General features: G+C 35.5%; 2 protein-coding genes and 1 long non-coding RNA gene across 3 annotated transcripts; all 3 read right to left on the bottom strand.

Moving 5' to 3' along the window:
- Window positions 1-905: 905 nt before the first annotated feature.
- On the bottom strand, window positions 906-4,085 carry LOC133876952 (cation/H(+) antiporter 3-like). The gene is made up of 3 exons (XM_062315175.1): window positions 3,828-4,085; window positions 2,585-3,589; window positions 906-2,012 (listed from the first exon to the last, which is right to left on the bottom strand). The coding sequence occupies exons 1-3, from the start codon at window positions 4,083-4,085 to the stop codon at window positions 906-908; spliced, it is 2,370 nt and encodes a 789-aa protein (XP_062171159.1).
- Window positions 4,086-10,162: 6,077 nt separating this feature from the next.
- On the bottom strand, window positions 10,163-12,961 carry LOC133876951 (uncharacterized). The gene is made up of 4 exons (XM_062315174.1): window positions 12,660-12,961; window positions 12,027-12,563; window positions 11,436-11,853; window positions 10,163-11,302 (listed from the first exon to the last, which is right to left on the bottom strand). Exons 1-4 carry the CDS (start codon window positions 12,959-12,961, stop codon window positions 10,163-10,165), a joined length of 2,397 nt encoding a protein of 798 aa, XP_062171158.1.
- Window positions 12,962-15,158: 2,197 nt separating this feature from the next.
- Window positions 15,159-18,870, bottom strand: LOC133878588 (uncharacterized). Its single transcript, XR_009901932.1, has 3 exons — window positions 18,800-18,870; window positions 16,113-16,179; window positions 15,159-15,490 (listed from the first exon to the last, which is right to left on the bottom strand). It is a non-coding gene; the product is annotated as an uncharacterized LOC133878588 (long non-coding RNA).
- Between the last annotated feature and the right edge of the window lie 2,770 nt (window positions 18,871-21,640).

Raw genomic sequence — 21,640 nt, 5'->3', positions numbered from 1 at the left:
GTCCCTGCTACTTATTATGGAAAACTTGTAAAGAACTGCTAGATTTTAAAGTAATGCACCCATTGCATGGCGCCGCACAATGTTAATGAAAATTCGGCTTTAACATAAGTTACATAACTCCATACTTGCCATATTCGTATGAGAAAAACTGCCAAGTGCATGGCTTTTAAAAAGATTCTTTTTCGCTTCTTTGTAATTTCATATAAAAATTGTAATTAATTTTTTTTCAATGATCTGCAAAACACTAAAACACAAAAATTAATAAAAAATATTAGAAAATAACAAAGCTAAATGTTTAACAAATATAAATTAAAATGTCTAAATATACAATATTTGGTATTCATTAGTACCACCACCTCCCATTTCCAGTTTATGCCCAGGCTGACCAGGCTCAACAAGAAATGGATAAAATTGCATAGTACGTATTAGCAATTGGGAGGGCTTGCTCGATCCCCTAACGAAAATTTACACATAGAGATTTTCCGGTACGACCAATTCGTAGAAGAAAATATCTAGATTGTATTCGTACGTTTCTTGGAGGCCAAGTGCCTAAAATGAGCTTATTGTAATTTAATACAATTCATCTATTTCATTCTATTCATTCCACATTAATAATAATAATAAAATAAAAGATAAAAAAATATTATTTTAATATATAGAGAAAGATAAAGAGAAGCTATTGTGAAATGTATTTGTATAGGGAAAGAAAAAGTAGTTTGATTCCCTAAATTTTTCCTATTATATGATCTCAAATCTCTCATATTACTACAAAAAAGACCTAACAATAAACCACATATTTCCTTCATGTATAATTGTATACATCCACCATGAGAAGGTGAATGTATATAGTTTCATATTCGTTAATAGGTTAGAAGAGTAAGAGCTCCAGCTTTCCCAGTTGAGGACTACGTCTTCATCTTTTGTTGTTGAACCACAAAAATAGAAGTTCCGTTGTTAAGATCTGATGAGGCAAGCAAGTCTCCCAAAGTTCCCAGCTCTGGAAATTCACTCCATTCTGCAAGCCCAGATGTCTGCGGAGAGTTTACGTTATGTCTTCTACCAACAATTATAAGGTCATATTCGTTCATCATACACCGAACTATCAATGCCATATGAGGCCCATCTTTCACCATCTCCTCTAGGTATATCACATATTCATCACCCACATTGTTAAGTTTAAAATCCTTCAGTATCTCATTGTCAAGCAATTTGTCCCAGTGGTTATCACCTTCATTTTCAGCGGCAATGAAGTTAACCACAGTCAGGATAATTTTTGAGTGATTGCCCATGCGCTTGGCAAAAGTCAATGCCTCTCGATCATCATTACCTCCTAAGAAGATCATGGCAATAGAACATGTTGACTCCGATGAAATCATTGAGCGGCTAAAATGACCACGATCAATTAGAATGCCAACAGAGCAGGGGGCTAGTTCAAGCACACTGCAATTTAAGTTCCTTATGGTATTGTCATCTAATTCAACAGAACCATCAATAGACCATTTTCGATGGAATGGCAGTACTATAAGGGATGTGAGTTTGTCCAATCCAAGGATACATATGTCATCGTGCATGTACTTGAGTGGAGAGATTGATGTGAATGCGTTTACTGACACAACACCCTGATTGTCTTGTTCAAAGTGATTGAATGCGAGAATGACATCTTCCGAACAGGAACGATTGGAAATTGTCTTTTTCTGCATTTGGTGGGAAATAAAAATAGGAGAGGCTCGACCAATTAGCTCGATAAGGTGAAACACATAAACAGCAAGGGGCTTTTCAGTAGATGGACACGAGACTTCAAGTAGTTTGGTTACAGCAGCAATGTTATTTGGCCTATGAATGCATACTAAGATTCGGAGCTCTGCAATGTCTCTGCAATGCATAATGTCCCTTTTTTGGTAACCTGCATATTTTCTTGAAGGATTATACAGGAACTTCACCAAGATTGGCACGAAAATTGCAGTCACTAGGATGCTAACACATGACAAAGCGAACACCTGATCTGTTATGATCTGCACTTGAATAAAAAATGTTAGATAAAATCATCAGGTGACCTAGCTTGTTCTATATAGTATGATGTTTCCAAAAGATCAATTCCTTTCATTCTTAATTCTAGGACTTATGCTTCAAATACTCTTTGCTATGAAATATCAACTCATCAAATTGGCAAAAAAATAACTTATTATAATGCTTTGTTCATTTTCTTTGCATCTACATGTTGTTTCTCTTTTAAGGTAAGTATTGTATGTTGAAAAGTAAGTAACGGGATAAGAAAGAAAAATCCAACATGAAATTTTCTTTTTGTCCCCATAGTGAATTGTACGTTTGATATATGTTCGCCTCATTTAAAAATAAATAAAATAAAATAAGAAAAAGAAGAAGAAGAAGAAAAAAGAAAGAAAGAAAGAAGAAGAAGAAGAAGAAGACATTCATCTACTTATATAACGTATAATTGAGACACCCACAATGGAACCCCAAAAAAAGAAAAGAAAAAAAAAAAAGAAAAAAAGAAAAGAAAAGAAAAGGTAATTTCATTTTCTATGAACGAATAAAAAAGAGGGGGAGAAAAGAAATATATAGTCACCTTGGTATCTTCGAGATATGAATAGTAAAAAAGTTGGATTACACCTTTGCAACTCAATAAAAGAGCAAGTGCCAGAGCATCATTTAAGGGCATTTTGGAGTATAAGAAAGGAACCAAACAAGCCACTAGTTTGGCCACAGAAGTCGAAACAATGAGGATTCCGTTGAGTGCCATGAATCTATTATCGAATACGATTAAACTCAGATTTGTCCTCATCCCACAAGTAGTCACGAAAAGTGGCAGAAACACATCTGAAATGAGGCAACTGAACTTTTTGACAATAGTTGATCCTAAAGGTGGTCCATCTGGTACTGCCAAACCCAAAATGAGAGGTCCAAAGAGTAAAGTCTGACCAAACAAATGAGAAAGATACCCAGAGCCAAGGACCATTAGCATGATGGTATGAATGTATGTGTCTTTGACAGGCCTGCCTTCCGGTGTCTGCCTTATTACCCAAAACATTGCTGGTCGAATTGCAAATACAATGACGATAACATAGGTGATGACTGCTCCAAAATCTATAGCAGCGAGCATACTACCTTGCTCCTGGCTAATTTTAAACAAGGTGCCACCGATTGTAATCGAGATGCTTAAGATATCACTTACCAATGCTGCAGATAGGCCTAATCGACCCAGTTCAGAATTCAGAATCTTGAGGTCCTCAAGGAGGCAAGCAAGGACCACAAATGGAGTTACACAATGTGCTACTGTTAAAAATGGAATCATATATACTTCTTCGTCTTTCACCCACTCTCTTCTAAATTTCGTTTGGACTAACAAGTTAATTAGCAAAGGCAACAACATGCATGCAACACCGGTAATCCAAGCTTTTCTTCCGGTTCTTTTTATCATTCCTATATCCATTTTCACCCCAGTCACAAAAGAAAAGAGTGCGTAACTAAGGACAGATAGCATACCAATTATTTCTTGACTATTAATCGAGAACAGAACAATGCTGAATATTCTGAGGCGTCCGAGAAGAGATGGACCAAGGATTATGCCGACCTGGTTCACATAAAATCAAGACAATTGTTCAGTTACAATAAATAGAATCTCCAACTCAACAATCTAATCAAATATGTAAATATGTGACAATAAGAAAAACAGACAAATATCAAAGTAACCCTAAGGGGTTGGCTCTAGTGGTAAGTAACCCCGGTTTTGAAATGAAAAAACAAAAAACAAAAAAAAATAAATAAAAACAAAAACAGAGAGAGGCTAGGAAGTTGAAGAGAGCACGTACGAGAAGTTGTGTGGTAAACTTGGGGACTCCATAACGCTTAAGAATGTAATGGGAGGCTTGGGTGAGGGTGAAAATGACAACCATCTGCAGCTGAAGTAGTGGGAGCGTAGACTGCACAGTCCCAGAATGAATGTAGGTCCAAATGCCTTGTGAATGGACCAGGGGAGGCAAATCAATGCATTCGGTTACGGTGATCATGCCGCTTCCATTAAAATATGAGATTGCATCAATGCTTATCGACGGAGCCTCTTCTGCCATGCCGGTGTCTACCTATCTTACTATTTTCACACAAGAAATGTACAGGGAAAGAGTATGCACGCACGTTGTGGTCTTTTCTTCTGCGTAATTCGGTCCTCTAGCTAATGCATGAACTCATAATTAATACGGGGACCTTATTGCCTTTTTTAGGAGTACTACGAGGATTAGCATTGCTGCATTGGCGTTAAATTAGTTGGTTCTCCATCTGGAAATGATAAATAAACATCCACCATCTTATTTATAACCTATTTTAATTATAAATAGCATTTGCACACATGCCTGACAGTAAGATTATTTGACTTTGCGCATTTTCTCAAACAAATGGTATTAATGCAGAAGTATCTCAAGGCCAAGTCAATCTATCTGCCTCATTTACTAAACTAGCTAGGAGCAAATGGATGGTTTTTTTCTTGGTATTTTTTTTTTTTTTTTTTAATCCGGCTTCAGTGCTATCAAGTAAAACTAATTAATTAAATATCTACCCTTTGAAAAAGGACAGCCAAAATTAAATGTCAAAAGCTTTAAAATAGATGACACTGTCTTTTAAAAACATCTTGTTAATTAATGATTATATTATTAAATTTAATTCTTTTATAAGCTTTTATGATAAATATAGATAGATCATGATATCAAAGTCAGAGGTCATGAATTTAAACCTTAATTGAGTCCACAATTCACCTCCAGTTTTAGTTAAATATTCTATGTATTGGATTCCACCTATTAAAAATAAGGTTTAAACCCATACGTAAAGGAAATCGTTAAAATATTAATTAAATTATTAAATTTATATCTTTCTATAAACGTATCTAACGTCTAATTCTAAAATTTTTTACCACTCAGAACACCAAGAAAAAAAAAAAGAAAAAAAAAAGACTCCATGTTGGTTGCATTGAGTTGTTTGTTATATTATAGTTTTATTTGGAATCTGACTTGAGAGTTTTAATGGTGATTACAGATATGGTGAATATATTTTTTCACCATGGTGGATCACTGCAACACACTCTAGTGAAGTATGTCGGGGAGGAGGAAGAGAGAAGGAACATCTATGATATGGGCTTCTGAAAATCACTGATTTGTTTAGAGAACTTAGTTATAAAAATACTAGCGGCAGCTTTTCTAAATCTCATTTTTTTCACTAAATGTAAGAAAAACTCCTAAAAAACCAAAGGAATACCAAGGGATCGAACCAAAAATGCTACCCTAAATCTAGAGTAACATTTTTGCTTCCCTTAACATTATTTTAATAGAAAATGCTTTATATTTCCTCTATCTTTCGCCTAGCATTTATTTGAAAGAATATTTAAATGTATTTTTATTTCCTCTCTTTTTCCTAACATTTAATTTAAAGATAATTTAAATGATATAGAGGAATGATACAAGGATTGTGAAGTTTATTTGAATAGGAAAGCAAAAAAGTAGTTTGGTTTCCTAAATTTAAATAAAATCTAATAGAAGTTGTTAATTGCCGGTGCCCTAAGAATGATTTTTTTTGTCTACAAGGGGTAATCAATTTATAGTATTTGGGCTATTTGGCCCCTAGGCAATTAAATTTTTGGCCCTACGGCTCCCTACCCATTAAATAAAAGAGAAAAGATTTTTGCACAACAAGATTGCACAACACAAAACACATGGGCGAGACTCATATGAGTAGGACCTACCACATGAGTTTCATGACTCTATGTGTCTTGTATTGTACATGTGTTGTGCCACCCTATCTTGTTGTGCACCAATCATAAAATCTACCAAATAGTACTGAGTAGTTGCCAAGTTGGTGAGCACTGAGCATACTCCTTATGTAAAAATTACGAGAGAGAGAGAGAGAGAGAGAAAAGGGGAAAAAAAAGAGGAATATAGATTCGAACAAGAGAAAAAGAGAGTAATTTGTAGGCATCAGAATTACAATTACAGTTATTATTGCCTTAATGGGTCAATTATCTAACAGGGTGTGGCCTATAGCTAGGCTATATGGCAACTCTTATTTTATTTAATATTCGTTATCCTCATACACGTACATAATATTGGATTGATTTTTTTCTTCTCTCTTACCGACTTTGGGGTTTTCATTCTCATGGGACGGTGTACCATGAGAATGATGTATTCCATTTGTTAAATATTTCTTAATTGTGCTAATATGGTTAATTAGCATACAAAAAAATCAACTGTCTATCAACTTATTTTTCTAATTGTTGTACTTGTACGCAGGGGCGGAGCTAGGATTTGAGATTTGAGATTTGAGGAGGGGGCAAATTAAAAAAAAAAAATGGAGGGGCCAAAACTAAAAAAAATTAAAAATTAGGGGTAAAATTTAATTATTTTTTTTTTTTTAGGATTTTTTTTTTTGGGGGGGACCATTGTTGTGCAAATTTATTTAACTCGCAAGTGCACGAATCGTTTGCAATATAGTGTTCTGCAAGTGCGATGTCGATCCCATAGGAAAATGGTCAAACATTAGTGTTTTTGTCTAACTGACTTTATTTTAACCTAGTTTCAAAATATTGAGGTTTAAACAAGCAATAATAACACTAAGTTAAAGATGATAAAATGAAATATGTAAAAAGTGACTAAAGCTAAAGAATCCACCAAACCAAATCTAACAACACACACTCGTATTTTTCATTTGAACACCTAAAGAACATTTAAGCATAAGTTGTAATTCAAGTTTCTTAACCACAAATGTTAGAACCATTCAATGAATCCAACTCAAAGATAAATCACAAAGAATATCCATTTGAAATCTAATCATCTATTGTATCCATTCAAAGAATAAATCGCAATAGATATATTCTTCAAACCGATAAATCGATGTATCCATCGGTTGAAACACACTAAGTGTCCTACCTTTTTAATCAAATACATTCATTCCAAAAGATAGAGCATTAAAGAGAATGGAACTTGGATAACATATAGATGGTGCTTTAAATGTACAAATGATAGAACAAGAGTGTGAGTGTTATCAATGGTGAGGTTTCATCATCAACCTTAATTGAGAGTTCTAGCATTTCATGACTGAAAACACCATAAGAATTGAAAGAACAATCATGAAATTAGAAGAACACCTTACAAAAGAGAAGTATCTAAAGGAAAAGAGTTACTGTGCTAAGTTGTAAAATGCACAAAGATAAGCCTAGCTACTTCCCCTAAAAATCGTTCTCCCTCTCCTCTTCTCCTTTTTCCTAGAGCAAGCATTATATTTATAAACTACAAGCTAGAGTCGAGAGTCGGTGTTCCGATCCGCTAGGCTTAGAGATGAACGTGTGCTGCATCTCAATTGGGACAGAAATTCTGTCCAAAACCTCTTGCCCATGCTGCTGTACTGCTGTGTTTTTGAAGAAGAGAATCACTTGGGGAGACAAGCATGGGGAGACAAGAGAGAAAAGTGCACGGCTGTCCAGTTTTTCTTTTTGCCATTCGGTGCTGCTGAGCGTGCGTGAGCTGCTGGACGTGCACTGCCCATGCTGGCCGGTTGTGAAGGAGACTTGTGGTTATGAAAATGTGCCACATTGTTTAGGAGTTGCTGCTGTCCAATTTGCTGTTCGGTGCTTCTCTATGGTGCGGCGTAATTCCCCTGCAGAGGAGCATGCTCAGTTTTGGAGAGAATAAAATATAAAGAAGCCATGAAGATTCGGAGCTGTCCATGCTGCTTGCAATGCTGCTGTCCTGCAGCATGTGAATTCGGTGCACGGGTCTTGGAAATGCAGACATGCGTGTCCTTCCTTGGTTGCAGCCAATGTGTTTCTTCATTAAGAGCAGGTTCATAGGTGCATGTGCTGCATTGTTTTGGAAGGAGAGAACTGTCCAGCAGCAAAAATAGGTGCTAGATAAGTGTGCACTTCGGTGCTGTCCATGCATCTTTCGGTGCTTGCTGCCAGATCACGTCTTGGAGAAAACGTGTGTGCTCTTAGTTCACTCGCAGGTCTTCACGTAAAGGACATTCTTCTCGCTCTTTCAATCACGAATTTGCTGCTTCTTTTCTTCCAAGTGAGATAAAACATTTGTAAATGACACACCATTGTACTAAGTAAACAACTTATTTGCCTGCTATTACAGTAGTTCTCTAATAACCTCTGAACAATTATTCTACTTTATCTTCTTTACCAGAATTCCTGTAGGTTTCAGTTGTTGTTGATGAACAGTTGTGATTTACAACAAAGACTTAAGAGATAACCAATTGAAAGCATAAAAACTTAAACTTCATCTTTTAGCAGATAAAGAAAAATACTATTTTTTCTCTTAAAATATTGCCTCCAACCCCATGAAAAATTGTGCCGGAAAAGTGTAACGCCCCGCTTTTACAAAAAAAGCATAAATGCTCTTTTTTTTTTCGATTTTCACATGACATTACGACATCATCAGAGTTATAAATTGGTAGCGGAATATATATTTATCCAATAGACTTTGAATTAAATAACACATCATAGATTCTAACTGAAATACCTCAAAATAGATATATAAAGTGTAACTGAACAATTACACATAAGATAATATTTGTGCCACACAAGGCACATATAATTTACAAGCCAAATAACTAGAATATAGCTAATATACACCAACAGAAATATAAAATATTGTTCTCAAGATAATATACTAAAGGACTGGAACACATCAATCCACAAAATAGAGGCAAGCTATCCTCAATTACTGTCAATGGGATCCACCTAAGGATCTGGGTAATCCTGGTACTCCTTCTCCTCATATTCTGTAATAATATTTAATATAAAGAGGAAAACAGTAATACAAAATACATAAATGAACCCGATGTTTCCAATAATATAATGAATGCTTATTTATTTAATAAATGCAACACAATGCAAATATGGCTTCATAATCACATTTATATGCAATATATGGTCTAAGGTCGTGAATTATAGACATAGATATATTGAATATATACACAATTATAAAGTAATAATATGACGATTTTATATGCAATGTTTTAATTATATATCTTATTTTGCACTCCTCTCATAATGGAACCTATGGTCCTTCATAGCGTGTTGTGGGAACCTACGGTCCCGAGAACCTACGGTCTCCTCACTTAAAGCTTAATTATCTGTTGCTGAAAATCTAAGGTCCCAGCCGACTGAAAACCTACAGTTTCAATCGCTTATTTATTAACTTTTACAGGAACCGAAGGTCCCACTGGCAAGCCATTCGCTCCCCACTGCGTACCAGTTTTGTTATTTAACAATTTAACTAAGACAGAAAAAATATGTAAATTCACATGCACAAATAAATAAATAAGTATCCACAACATTATGAAAAAATCCACCAACATCACCCTCAGTAAGTATAAAGATACTTATAGTTTTTACTCCAAAAATTATTCGTAAAACTGCATAATTATATTCATGCAAAATAATAAATCAGTAAAAAGTACTACATGAATAGTTTTATTTTGTTATTATTCTATTAAGCTTTACAAAAGTTTCAGTTGTGATATTAATCTTAATTTAGTCTAAAAATCTCATTAATAATTCTTATATAAAATTGGATAGCATAATAATGTTTTGGAGTATTTTCCCTTTATAAATTAACCCAATATAGCAAATTTTAGAACTTGCTTAAGCATATATATATATATATATTAAAATAAGCACACGTGGGTCACACATAATGGCCTACCATCTTTTAACAAAGACACATGTCTTGTTTTCTTTTCTAACAAAGACACTTGTCTAGTTAAAACACACACAAGACATGCTCTTAATTAAAACACACACACTCACGTTGACTACAGCACCCACCTTCACTTTGTTTCACACATTAAATTAAAGTCACACACACACTTTGTTTCACATATTTGCACTTGCACTTGCACTTATATATACAAAACACCTCTTTTTCTTTAGCACGTGTAAGACACCCACATCACGGTAGCAACCACATGGCAGCAAAATATCTTTTTTTTTAATTTTTTTTTTTATGAATAAGTAGAAATTGATATTAACAAAAAGAATAGTACTGTACAAACACCGACAAAACCAATTAAACCACAAACAAAATAGAGGAAATTTCTGTAAACTCATCTACCAACTAACAACTAAATTAAACCAAAACATTAACATCAATGTTCCAGTTCAAACACAAACTAATATTTTCCAGATTCTTCTTAAAACTTCTCTTCCCGAAACTCTATACCGGACTTTCCAAATGATAGATTTCAATATCTGTTCTTCAGTTTTGATCTGTCCTCCATGCCGAATAGCATTACGAGCCTTCCAAATTTCATAAACGGTGGCACTTAGCACCAACCGACAAAGAACCCCTCTCATGGCCTTCGTCTTCCAACTTCGACACCCTTCCTCAAGAATATCCTCCCAATCATTTGGAGGATTTGGTATATTACACCGTTCCATACAAGTTCTCCATAAGCGAGAACAAAACCCACAACCAAAAAATAGGTGATTTCTACTCTCTGTGCCATTCCGACAAAATACACAAGCAGTATCTCCCTTATACCCCCATGCAAGCATTCGATCTCCAGTTGTAAGTCTATTCTTAAACACCAACCAAAGAATAAAAGCCTGCTTATAGATGGAGTAAGAGTACCAAACCAAAGGCCACCAGTTGACACAGCTTCTCTTAATTCGGAAGTGGTTCCATGTATCTACACTAACATAAACACCAGAACGGGAGATAGTCCAAACAGGAGAATCAACAATACCCAAGTGCACTTTTGGAAGTTTAGTTTGAATTTCTACAAGATCTTCAGAGCGAGCCGGTCTCCAACACCATATACCATCCTTCAAGACAGAACTTAATTTGGCCTCCAAATTGCTACAAGAATCATACACAATTCTGAAGCCAAACTTCTCCACTAAGGGACCAAAAGGATGCCAGTTATCCATCCATAAATGGATATTTTCTCCAATACCCACCTCAAATCGGATCAAACCTCTAGCCAAATGTCGAAATTTGAGGAGCTTTCTCCAGCACCATGAACCATTTTGAGGGGTAGAAACATTCCAGAAACTCTTCCCCTTCAACAAATAGGCTTGCACCCAAGCCACCCAAAAAGAGCCAAACCGAGCAAACATCACCCATATATGTCTCATAATTGCCGAGATGTTCCAGGACTCCAAGTCTTTCAATCCCAAACCTCCCTCCTTATTAGGAAAACAAACATCCTTCCAAGCCACTTTTGCCTTTGCATTATCCTCAACCCCACCATTCCAAAGAAACCGGTTAAAAACTTGGCTTATATCCTTGAGAACCTTCTAAGGAAGGATAAAGATACTCGACCAGTATACTTGGAGACTAAAAAGCACAGAGGGCAACAACTGCAACCGACCCGCAAAAGAAAGTTTTTTTGGAAGTCCAAGAGTTAATCCTGCCTGTAATTCTATCAACAAGAGCCTTACAATCCCCAGCTGATAGCTTTGAGGAAATCAGAGGGATCCCAAGATATCTGACCGGGAGAAGTCCTTCCTTCATTTGCAGATCTTCAAGCAAGAGTGCCCTCATTCCATCAAAAACTCTAGCACAGAACAGTGAACTTTTAGAGGGGTTTGCCTTCAAACCTGAAATCTGTTCAAACTCTAGCAGTGCATTCTTAATGACAGCAATAGATGACAAATTAGCTTCCGAAAAAATGAGTAAGTCATCCGCAAAACAAAGGTGAGTAAGCCTTAACTTAGAGCACCTAGGATGATACTTGAACCCCTCCCTTGCACTAGTGTGATCTTCCAGAACTCTAGAAAAAACTTCCATGGCAATTACAAACAAGTAAGGGGATAAAGGATCCCCCTGCCTTAACCCTTTTGCACCTCTGAAAAAACCCACCAGAGAACCATTTAAAGAAATGGAGAACCGGGAGAAGTAATACAAACCTCAATCCATTTAATGAATTTTGAAGGGAAACCAAAACAGGATAGGCAATGAAGGATAAAATCCCAATCCACCGAATCATAAGCCTTCATTAAATCAACTTTCATAGTGCACCGAGGTTGCCCTTCCTTCCGATGATAGTTCTTAACTAATTCTTGAGCCAACAAAATGTTTTCTGAGATGCTTCTTCCAGGAATGAAAGCTGATTGATTTCTGCCCACTACAGAATCCAACACAGGAAGCATGCGGTTAGATAAAATTTTTGTAATGCATTTGTAAATTACATTACAACAAGCAATTGGCCTAAAGTCTCCCATAGTTGCAGCATTTGTCTTCTTAGGGACTAGGGTAAGAATGGTAGCATTTACTTCCTTAAGAAGCTTCCCAGAAACAAAAAAAAAATCCTGAATTGCTTCCACCACATCAGCCCCCACCATAGACCAAGATGCTTTTAAAAAATCAACAGTATAACCATCTGGCCCAGGAGCTTTATTGGACTTCATACTAAACATAGTATCCCTTATCTCTTCTGCCGTAATAGCCTTTATCAAGAGATTAACATGCTCCTCTGGAATAGCTGGGCGAATCAAACCACTGACCCTAGTAGCAAGATCAGGAGTGAAAACTGTAGACTTAGAGCCTAACAACTTCCTATAAAAATCTTCAACCAGACCTTTAAGATGATCAACATCCTCAACTTTATTCCCTTCCTCATCATACAGGAAAGAAATATAATTTCTAGCCTACCTCCCCTTAAGCATCCGATGAAAAAAAGCAGTATTTTGATCTTCTAATTGTAGCCACTGCACTCGAGTTTTTTGCCTAAGGAATGCCTCTTCAGCCTTTGTTATAGAAACATAGGCATGAAGACACTCACTTTCTCTAAGCAGGCTACCAGCACTCCCCCAAGTATCCAGGACAGCTTTCTGAGCCAAATCTAGCTTTCCACGAGCCTCTACCACTTTACTTCTCAGATTACCAAAACAAGTAGCATTCTTCACTTTCATCACAACCTTAAGAGCTTTTAACTTGTTGTATAATCTAAACATTGGCACTCCATGAAATTCCTTATTCCAGCAGCAACCACATCACGGTAGCAACCACATGGCAGCAAAATATCTCATGACAGCAACATACATATAACTATCTAAGTGTCTTTATCGATTTCATCTTTACACTTAAAACTCCTTTTTACTTTAATTCCCACACAACCGGTTCTTATTCCTTCAGCAAATATATGTATTCATAAATCATTTCCTATTTTATACTTACAGAGTTGTTGTCGGTGATCGTGTATTGGCTCGAAGGAAGACTCAACTTTCGGACAAAACAATCCAAATAAGAGAGGAAGAGTTGCTGTCCAAGATAAACTTTTTGAGAGTAAACTGTGTTTGCTGGTTTTTGAATGAAAAACAGGAGAGTTTTTGGTTTCTGTTTCTATTATATGGTTTGGGAAATGAGTGATGGTTCAAGATCCCATTTATGGTTTTTGAATGCTGGAAAGTGTAGGAAAGACACCAAAATTACAGCAACAAGGTTCTTGTAATCAACTGAAAATAAAACAATGAGCTTTTTTGTTAGAAATTCGATTTTCCTTGCTGCAGCTTTGATCGATCATTTAGTCCCTTATATACAACACTTCAAAGGTTAAGATTAAGCTAGCAAAAAATGTTAATCTAAGGTTGGAATAATCACAGGTGGAAAATACGGATGATGACTAGAGAAGACTTGACTCTTGACTTTAAGGATTTTCATCTATTAAAACTAGATTCTCATCTTTAACGAACTATCATTTAATTTGAACTAGATTAGTCTAACCACACTTGTTAACATGGTTTTTAATCTCCTAGAATGCTTAAAACGAACTGGGTTACAGGTTTAATGAATTAAAATTGACAGCTCTCACTCACACAAAACACCGTATTACACCGAAATTGCTTCCTGTACTATATTAGCAACTAAACTCTATCCTGCACCTAATATATGTATATGTGTTTATAAATTGCTTTGGTTAAAAATTCATATATGATTAATTATGCAACAAATTACTCAACCATGCTTAATCTTAAACATGTATACATGCACTTACACAATTATAGGTGTTTTAGCATTTAAAGATTATTAATCTATGTGCATTTTTACTTTCTAATTTTTTGTGCGTTACAAAAAGCCCTTAAATAAACTTGAGAAAGTAGCCCTAAATCTTAAAGATGGTAACCCAAAAATTGTCAATTTTCGGTGCTCAGTCGTACTAGATTACAGACCAGCTTCTTTGCCAAAAACTTATTTGCAACTCATCTGGACGAGATTACAAACGAGGCAATCTATTGAAAAACTCGTCTGCAAACTCATTCAGATGAGTTTGCACACGAGCCAGTCTGTCCAGATTTTCAGTATTTTATTCACAGCCTATTTTGACCCGGTAAACATTGAAATTGAAAATTGTTTATGAAATACATAGTTATATAATTTTGAGTCAACTTTCCATTGCCGCCAAGTTTGTCTTCATCTAATCTTGGAATCAAAATTTATGATAATTTTACTCCGAGTAGGTCATTGTTGACAACATACACAAACTTGACTTCTCATATCTTGAATCAACTTATGCACCGACTTAACCTAGAATTAAAAATTACAACCAAACATGTTCTTTTAACATTGAATTTACTAAAACTAAAAACCTTACCCAAGGAATATGAAACTTTTAACCACTACAAAAAAAATATAAAAAATAAAAATCTGAAATTTAGTGACCTGACTTTAGTGACATGTAAAAGGGTCTTGCATGTCACTAAACTCTATTGATGTGGCATTAGTGATGTGCTGCCCAGGCCACTAAACTGCCGGTCACTAAAGTAACTTTAATGATGTGCAAAAATGCACCACATCACTGTTTTAGTGATGTGCAAAAATGACATGTCACTGCAAATTAGTGATGTGTTAATTTTAGTGACATGTCAAAATTAACATGTCACTAATTTTAGTGACATGCCATTTTTTTAAACATGCCACTAATACCAAACACGTCACTAATGCATATAATAATAATAATAATAAATAAATAATAAACTTTTTAGTACTTTTTAGTGAGGTGTTTGCACGTCACCAAAGCTATGTAAAAATAAATAAATATAATATATGCTTCCATTCCTCGATGATTTTATTAAAACAGAATCTATTAGACTAAAATAACTATATATAATTAGCATCAAGTCAGACTACAAAGAAATAAACACAAATACACTATAACAAGAACCCATGTTAATCACTATAAACACAAATACACTAGACTTAAGGAAATTTTGAATACACTATAAACACAAATACGTACACTAGGCTTAATGAAGACCACTATTCTGCAATTTACAACTCATGTCAAAATTTCTAAGTAACAGTGTATCTGACACGCATAATATCTAGATGTCAATAACAATGTATTCAAAGTAAACAGGTGAAGAAAGAAGGGATCGAAGACCATCCATCGTCGGGGTCCTTCTGCTCCATCTTTTATTGCATACACAGCTTTGAATCCATTTAGTGAGACCAACTCCGCAACCAGTTCAGAAGTTCCACCAAATCTGGCTTCATCACAAATTCAGCAACATCAGTTCTATTCGTTAGCATTTGGAATAACAAATATCAAGTCATACATTGCCTAGTTCGCCAGACAATCATAAAGCCTGTTAAAAAGAAAGGGAGCAAAAATAGATATTGTTTGATCTGAAATTTCATATTCAACCAAACCTATATCAACTGCCTGAATTGGTCAAAAAGTGATCATGATGCAGACTGCAGATATTGACCTAATATCAACAATCCTTCAAGATAATATATATATATATATATATGCTACTTTATATATTCACTAATTCAATTCTGGAAACTGCAAGATCTGGCAACAGTATATCACATTCATATAAGTTTGCACCATTTCTAGGCTAATATTTACATAATAAGTTGATTTTAGTTCAGGTAGTAGTTATGGTTCCCTATCAATCTCATTCAATATTATAGAATCAAGAAGCCAAAAATCCACGATATTTGTACTCTTGACGCTAAAGGGATCCTAAATTATCTATTAAGAATGCTAAATTTCAGAATGAATAATCTAAATGCTGCATGTAGAACCTTTTCTGGTCAACTAAAATTTCACTGGTACATGACAAGAAAAATGGATTGCCGTGCATGGAAGCACATTACCTTTTCTCTTTCACTAACTTCACTTGCTTTGGTCACACGAACTTTTAGTGCCTCCACCTTTTGCAATCTGCCCACAAGAAAAGAGAGAATATTTCAAAACCTAACATCAAAAAGCAACAGTGGATTAAGTGTAAAGCACATGCCAATCATTATAAGTCCATGAAAACCCACAAGAGAATTAAACCATGGCAGTCATTAGCCCCCCTCGGTTGGAAGTAGATAAGAAACCAAGCAATGCAAATATCATTGTCACAAGTGTCATTGCAAATATCTGTATTCTTTCGGAATACAATAGTTTACTACTCAAAATGCACATAAAATTTCCACCTCAATTCATGATAGCCCCTCATTAACAACCAGCAGAAACATAAAATTTCCAAAGCAAACTTGTAAGAGGTAACAAGAGTTAAAACTGAACCACATGTATTCAGTTGTCATTTGAGCTATAATAGTATCAAGTCAATCTAAATAGATGCATAATCACATTCATGCCTCGATAAATTATGAACCACAAACCTAGTCTACGGGGTTTTACAGAAGAATATCTTAAGAGCAAAAGGAAACCTAGAAAACTAGCTTTATTCTTTTATGGGGCCATAAAGAAAAAAGCAGTGCAACCAACTGCAATAATTCAAATTTCTTCTAATTGAAGGACAAAAAATTAAACCAAACAATTCACAGTCCATAAATGGATACAAAACCCAGAAAAAAAAAAAAAAAAAAATAACACCATATACACTTGAAGGGAGAGATAGTGAGGGTAAGCAAATGAAAATATATACCATGAGAGACAGAGAGAGATAGATGGGTAAGGCCCATCTCAAGCTTTTGAGAAATGCTAGGGGTATAAAATGTTTTACAAAGAGAACTTTACAAACTGACTTGGCATTATACCTAAAGACTAAAATACCCTTTTAGCAAAATACCCTTCCAGCCACGAACGGAGCACTCCAGTGGACAGTAGCATTGTCGTCCCGGCCAGAACAGCCGGATCCCAGCCGTCTGTCAAGGATCCGGCCCACCCCCGGCTAGAACGGCTTCTGTCCGGGATCCAGCCCATCCCCAGCCACAACTGCCAGATCCCGGCCATATGTCCGGGATTCGGTTCATCCCCGGCTGTCTGTCTAGGATCCGGCCCATCCTCGGCCAAAATGGCCGGATCCCAACCGGCTGGCTGGGATCAGGCCCTTCCCTGACCAGAAGCGTGGTCGGGGTCGGAGTCCAGTCTCTGTCTGGATTTTCGGTGGGTCAGGGTCGGAGTCTAGTGGCCGGTGTACTGAGTTTCCAGCGGTGTGATGGTTTCCGGGGAAGTGGGTTTAACAAGAGAAGAAAGTGTATTTTTGTCTATCCACAAAAAAATTGTTTTAACTTTTTTTAATGTTAAGCTGACAGTCAGTTTGTAAAGTTCTCTTTCTAAGAATTTTTGTACCCCTAGCATTTCTCCAAGCTTTTAATTAGAAGAAGCTCAACATCCTAAAAATCATTCAACAAAACATCACAATCGGAAATCCAACATCCTCTAGTGATAAAGTTCATTGAGTCTTACTCTTCCACAAAAAGCACCTTAAGGGAATAGGTTTGCTCAAGGCTTATAAAACCCACTACCTAAGTATACCTTGGCAATGTGGGACTCTTAGCACCCTCTCTCACGTGTGGCACTATTGTCCAAACACGTGTACAACGGGAGAGAATGCCCAAAATTATTCAAAGCCCTAAAGTTCTGATACCGTGATAAAGTCCATTGAGTCTTACTCTTTCACAAAAGGCACATTAAGGGAAAAAGTGTACTCAAGGCTTATAAAACTCACAACGCAAGTATAAATGTTAGAGAATATATTTCCTATCAATATAGGAAATATATTACATTGATATTGTATATTTTATATTACGGTACTTTTCTTTGTAAGATTTGATTGTAATCAGATTTGATGGTAATCAAGTCTTATAAAGGAAAATACCGTAATATAAAATATACAATATCAATATAATATATTTCCTATATTGATAGGAAATATATTCTCTAACAACATACCATACCATGATAAACAACATACAATACACAGTATCAATATAATATATTTCCTATAACAAATAAAAAAATTTAACTCCTAGAAATTCTAAATCCTCATTCTATCAAAAATCAACCAAAAATCACAATATTCATTCGTCCATCACTCAGAAAAATCAAAAAAATTTCAATACCCACTTCATTCTAAAACTTCTTCACAAAACCCAGAATTTAAATACCCATGTGGTTTTTCAAGAAAAAATCCTCCAAATATTTCAACACCCATTCGGTTTCTCCAGCCAAAAATCAACCCATCAACTGAAAAATCTAAGCAACATTAACCAAAACCCAAAAATCAAGACAACTAAAACCCATTCGGTCTTTCAACCAAAAATAACTAGTGGTTATGTCAAAAGAGCTTCAAATCTTGTGGGTAACAACAAACGAAATCAACCCAAACCACAAGGACTGGCTGTGACAAGTAGAGGAAGGAAAAATTTCAATTTTTCCATAATCAAGCTAATGCTAATTAATTTAACACAAGTGTATAACAATGGATCATTAATCTTACGGGTAGCAAGAAATTTGAATCAAATCAGCCATACAAGGAAGAACATAAAGAAAGATCAAAACTGAGAGAATGTGAGAGGGATGAAACTAGAGGTGTTGAATGAGTTACCTGCTGTGAAGAGGGGGGAATTGATTTCCATCTTTCTCTCTTGGATCAGCTCTCTCTCTCTCTCTCTCTCTCTCTCTTGCGCGCGCGCTCTCCTCTTTCTCTTGGTCTCTTTCTCGACTGGGAGCCTGGGACGAAAAGAAGGAGCAAGAAAGAAGGAGGAGAGGCAGGGGAGAAGGGGGGAAAAAAAAGGGCGAGAAGAAGAATGAGAGAATTGAAAGAGAGAATTATTGTGCGAAAAATTGAGTCTCCCGCTTTAATTTCAGCCTGCCGCTTATTTTTTTGGGACAAAAAACGACATCGCTAGGATAAATTAGTAACGTGCCAATTACTAAATGTTTTTTACTTAATATAATTATATTATTAATTAATCAATTAGTGATGTGGAAAATTTAGTGATGAGTTAAATTTGCACATCACTAATATATAAATATATATATATATATATATATATATATATATATATATATATATATATATATATATATATATATATATATATATATATATATATATATATATATATATATATTATGATTCGTTTGAGTGTATGATTTGTAAAATTGCGAACATCGAGAAAATTTGTTTGATAAAATTATATAAAGTTTGATAAAATTCTCCCAAAACAAATCCAAAATGTAAATCAAACCTAATTTCACTTACCTAGGATCGATCAAATGTTTGATCAATTGGAGTGATACACTTGGATCGGTCAGATATTCTATCAATCTTATGATACTGTCATGATTAATCGGACTAGTACTTATTAGGATCAATCACACATTAGATCGAACATTCACTGTATCAAGTATGATTAATCGAACTCTATCACGATTGATTGGACTAATGCACTATGATCGATTAGATGGTCTATCGATCATATTATTCTATTATGATCAATCAGATTACTGCACTAGGATTGATCGAGCCTTCATTGTGTCAAGTTTGATCGATCGAACTCTATTATGATTAATCAAACTAATGCAATAGGTTCGATCGGATGTTTGATCGATTGGAGTAATACACTTGGATCGATAAGATATTATATTGATCCTATGATCTTGCCATGATCGATCGGATATTTGATCGATTGAAGTAATACACTTGGATTGATCAAACATTCATATCACAATAGATCGGAACGATGTATTAGGATAAATTAAATATTCACTCAAAGATCGAGTCAAGCTTGAACAAGCATTTCATAGATCGACTCAAGTTCAAGATTGACAACCCTAAATACAACTTATATATATATATATATATATATATATATATATATATATATATATATAGAGAGAGAGAGAGAGAGAGAGAGAGAGAGAGAGAGAGAGTTGGTGTGGTGTGGTGTGGCTGCTGCATCATGATCGATCTGCTGATGAGGTGGCTGCTGCATCATGAGTTGTTGCTGAAGTGGCTACTGCATTGCTAGCTGGGCCATCACATAGTTTAACATGGGATACATGCATCCAAGCCAAACTGTATCTGTATCATATGATGGAGCCCCATTTTAATAAGCAAATGTGCTGTTGAGTTTCCCACTCGTTTTGTATGGCATATATTCCAATACTGACAAGAACAAAGAACCTCCTTTATGTCTGCCACAGCTTGTCCATGCATGCACCAATTCATACTAGGTTTATTGAGAGCATTCACCACTTGTAATGAGTCTCCTTTCAGGATGATTTTTTTCCAAGCCCCTGTTGCGGCAAAACTTAGCAGCTCTCAACGCTGCAAGTGCTTCGGCAACCATACACGTGATTCCACCGAATAGCTAGCAGCCGCATGAACCTTTCTGTTGGAGTCCTGAAGTCCCGCACAATAATTCCGAAACCCATCTTTCCCTTCTTTGGATCTAAGACGGCGTCCCAATTTAGTTTGAAGATTCCTGAGGGTGGTGGTCTCCATCGATCTCACTGCTGCATTCGGTCCCTAAATATCACCTGTCTCTACCATAACCCCTTCAACCTTGTCCTTTTCCATGGCTTTTCTGTATGCATCGATGTACGTAGTAGCTGAAAGGAGCAAAGCATTGGGGTGGATGAAGTCCCCATCATGCACCACAGAATTTCGTTGAAACCAAATCCTACTATAATTCTTACTACTTCTTTGTTCATAATTGATAGGATGGTGATATATAATTCTTACTATCCAATGTATATACTAAACTTAGAGTTCGTTCACTTTTAAAAAGTCACAGTTTAAGAATATTGAAAAATTTACGTTTTCAAATTGCATAAAGGGTTGGGTTTTAAAACATAAATGATTTAAAGGTTAAAATGTAATTTTAAAGACCAAATTGCAATTTTATTAAACTCTTAACTGCATTTTTAAAATTGCATTTTGAAAAGAGATAATTGCACCACTGATCCATGAGGTTGCCTAAATTACGAATTACTCTATGTGATACAAAAAGTTCATAGGGGGTCCTTATGGTAAACTATAATTACGAATCATTCCCTAAACCCATTTTTCGTCCACAAAGTTAATAGAATCCGTTAGTTTACCACGTTATATAAATAGTGAGACAACCTCTAAATATCATTTGTATTGTAATTTACTAACGGACTTTGTTTACTTGGTGGATGGAAAATGGGTTCAGGGAGTAATTTGTAATCATAGTACCACAGTGAGTAATTCGTAATTTATGCCAATCCCAAGGACTAGTGGTACAATTATCTATTTTGAAAACGCTATTTTTTAAATCACATGTTTTGAAAGCACATTATTAATATTATAGCTAATAGTTTTGGGTCCGGTTCGGTTCGGACTTGGCCTGGTGGCCCTATATGTTCTCAGCCCAAAACTGGCTCTAAGATTAAATTTCAAATCTAGGGCTCAGTC

The sequence above is a fragment of the Alnus glutinosa genome, chromosome 9, assembly GCF_958979055.1.
Source record: "Alnus glutinosa chromosome 9, dhAlnGlut1.1, whole genome shotgun sequence".
NCBI classification, from domain to species: Eukaryota; Viridiplantae; Streptophyta; class Magnoliopsida; order Fagales; family Betulaceae; genus Alnus; species Alnus glutinosa.
The sequence above is the reverse complement of the archived record's forward strand: the minus strand, read 5'-3'. Positions and strand labels throughout refer to the sequence as shown.

Excerpts from the sequence above, each read along its gene's own strand:
- LOC133876952 (XM_062315175.1), bottom strand. The coding sequence starts at position 4,085 with ATGGCAGAAGAGGCTCCGTCGATAAGCATTGATGCAATCTCATATTTT. Across the intron at positions 3,590-3,827 it reads AGTTTACCACACAACTTCTC|GTCGGCATAATCCTTGGTCC; the intron begins GTACGTGCTCTC and ends TATGTGAACCAG. Across the intron at positions 2,013-2,584 it reads CATATCTCGAAGATACCAAG|ATCATAACAGATCAGGTGTT; the intron begins GTGACTATATAT and ends ATTCAAGTGCAG.
- LOC133876951 (XM_062315174.1), bottom strand. The coding sequence starts at position 12,961 with ATGTTTAGATTATACAACAAGTTAAAAGCTCTTAAGGTTGTGATGAAA. Across the intron at positions 12,564-12,659 it reads CATCGGATGCTTAAGGGGAG|GAAGTTGTTAGGCTCTAAGT; the intron begins GTAGGCTAGAAA and ends AGATTTTTATAG. Across the intron at positions 11,303-11,435 it reads CTGGGGATTGTAAGGCTCTT|AAGGTTCTCAAGGATATAAG; the intron begins GTTGATAGAATT and ends ATCCTTCCTTAG.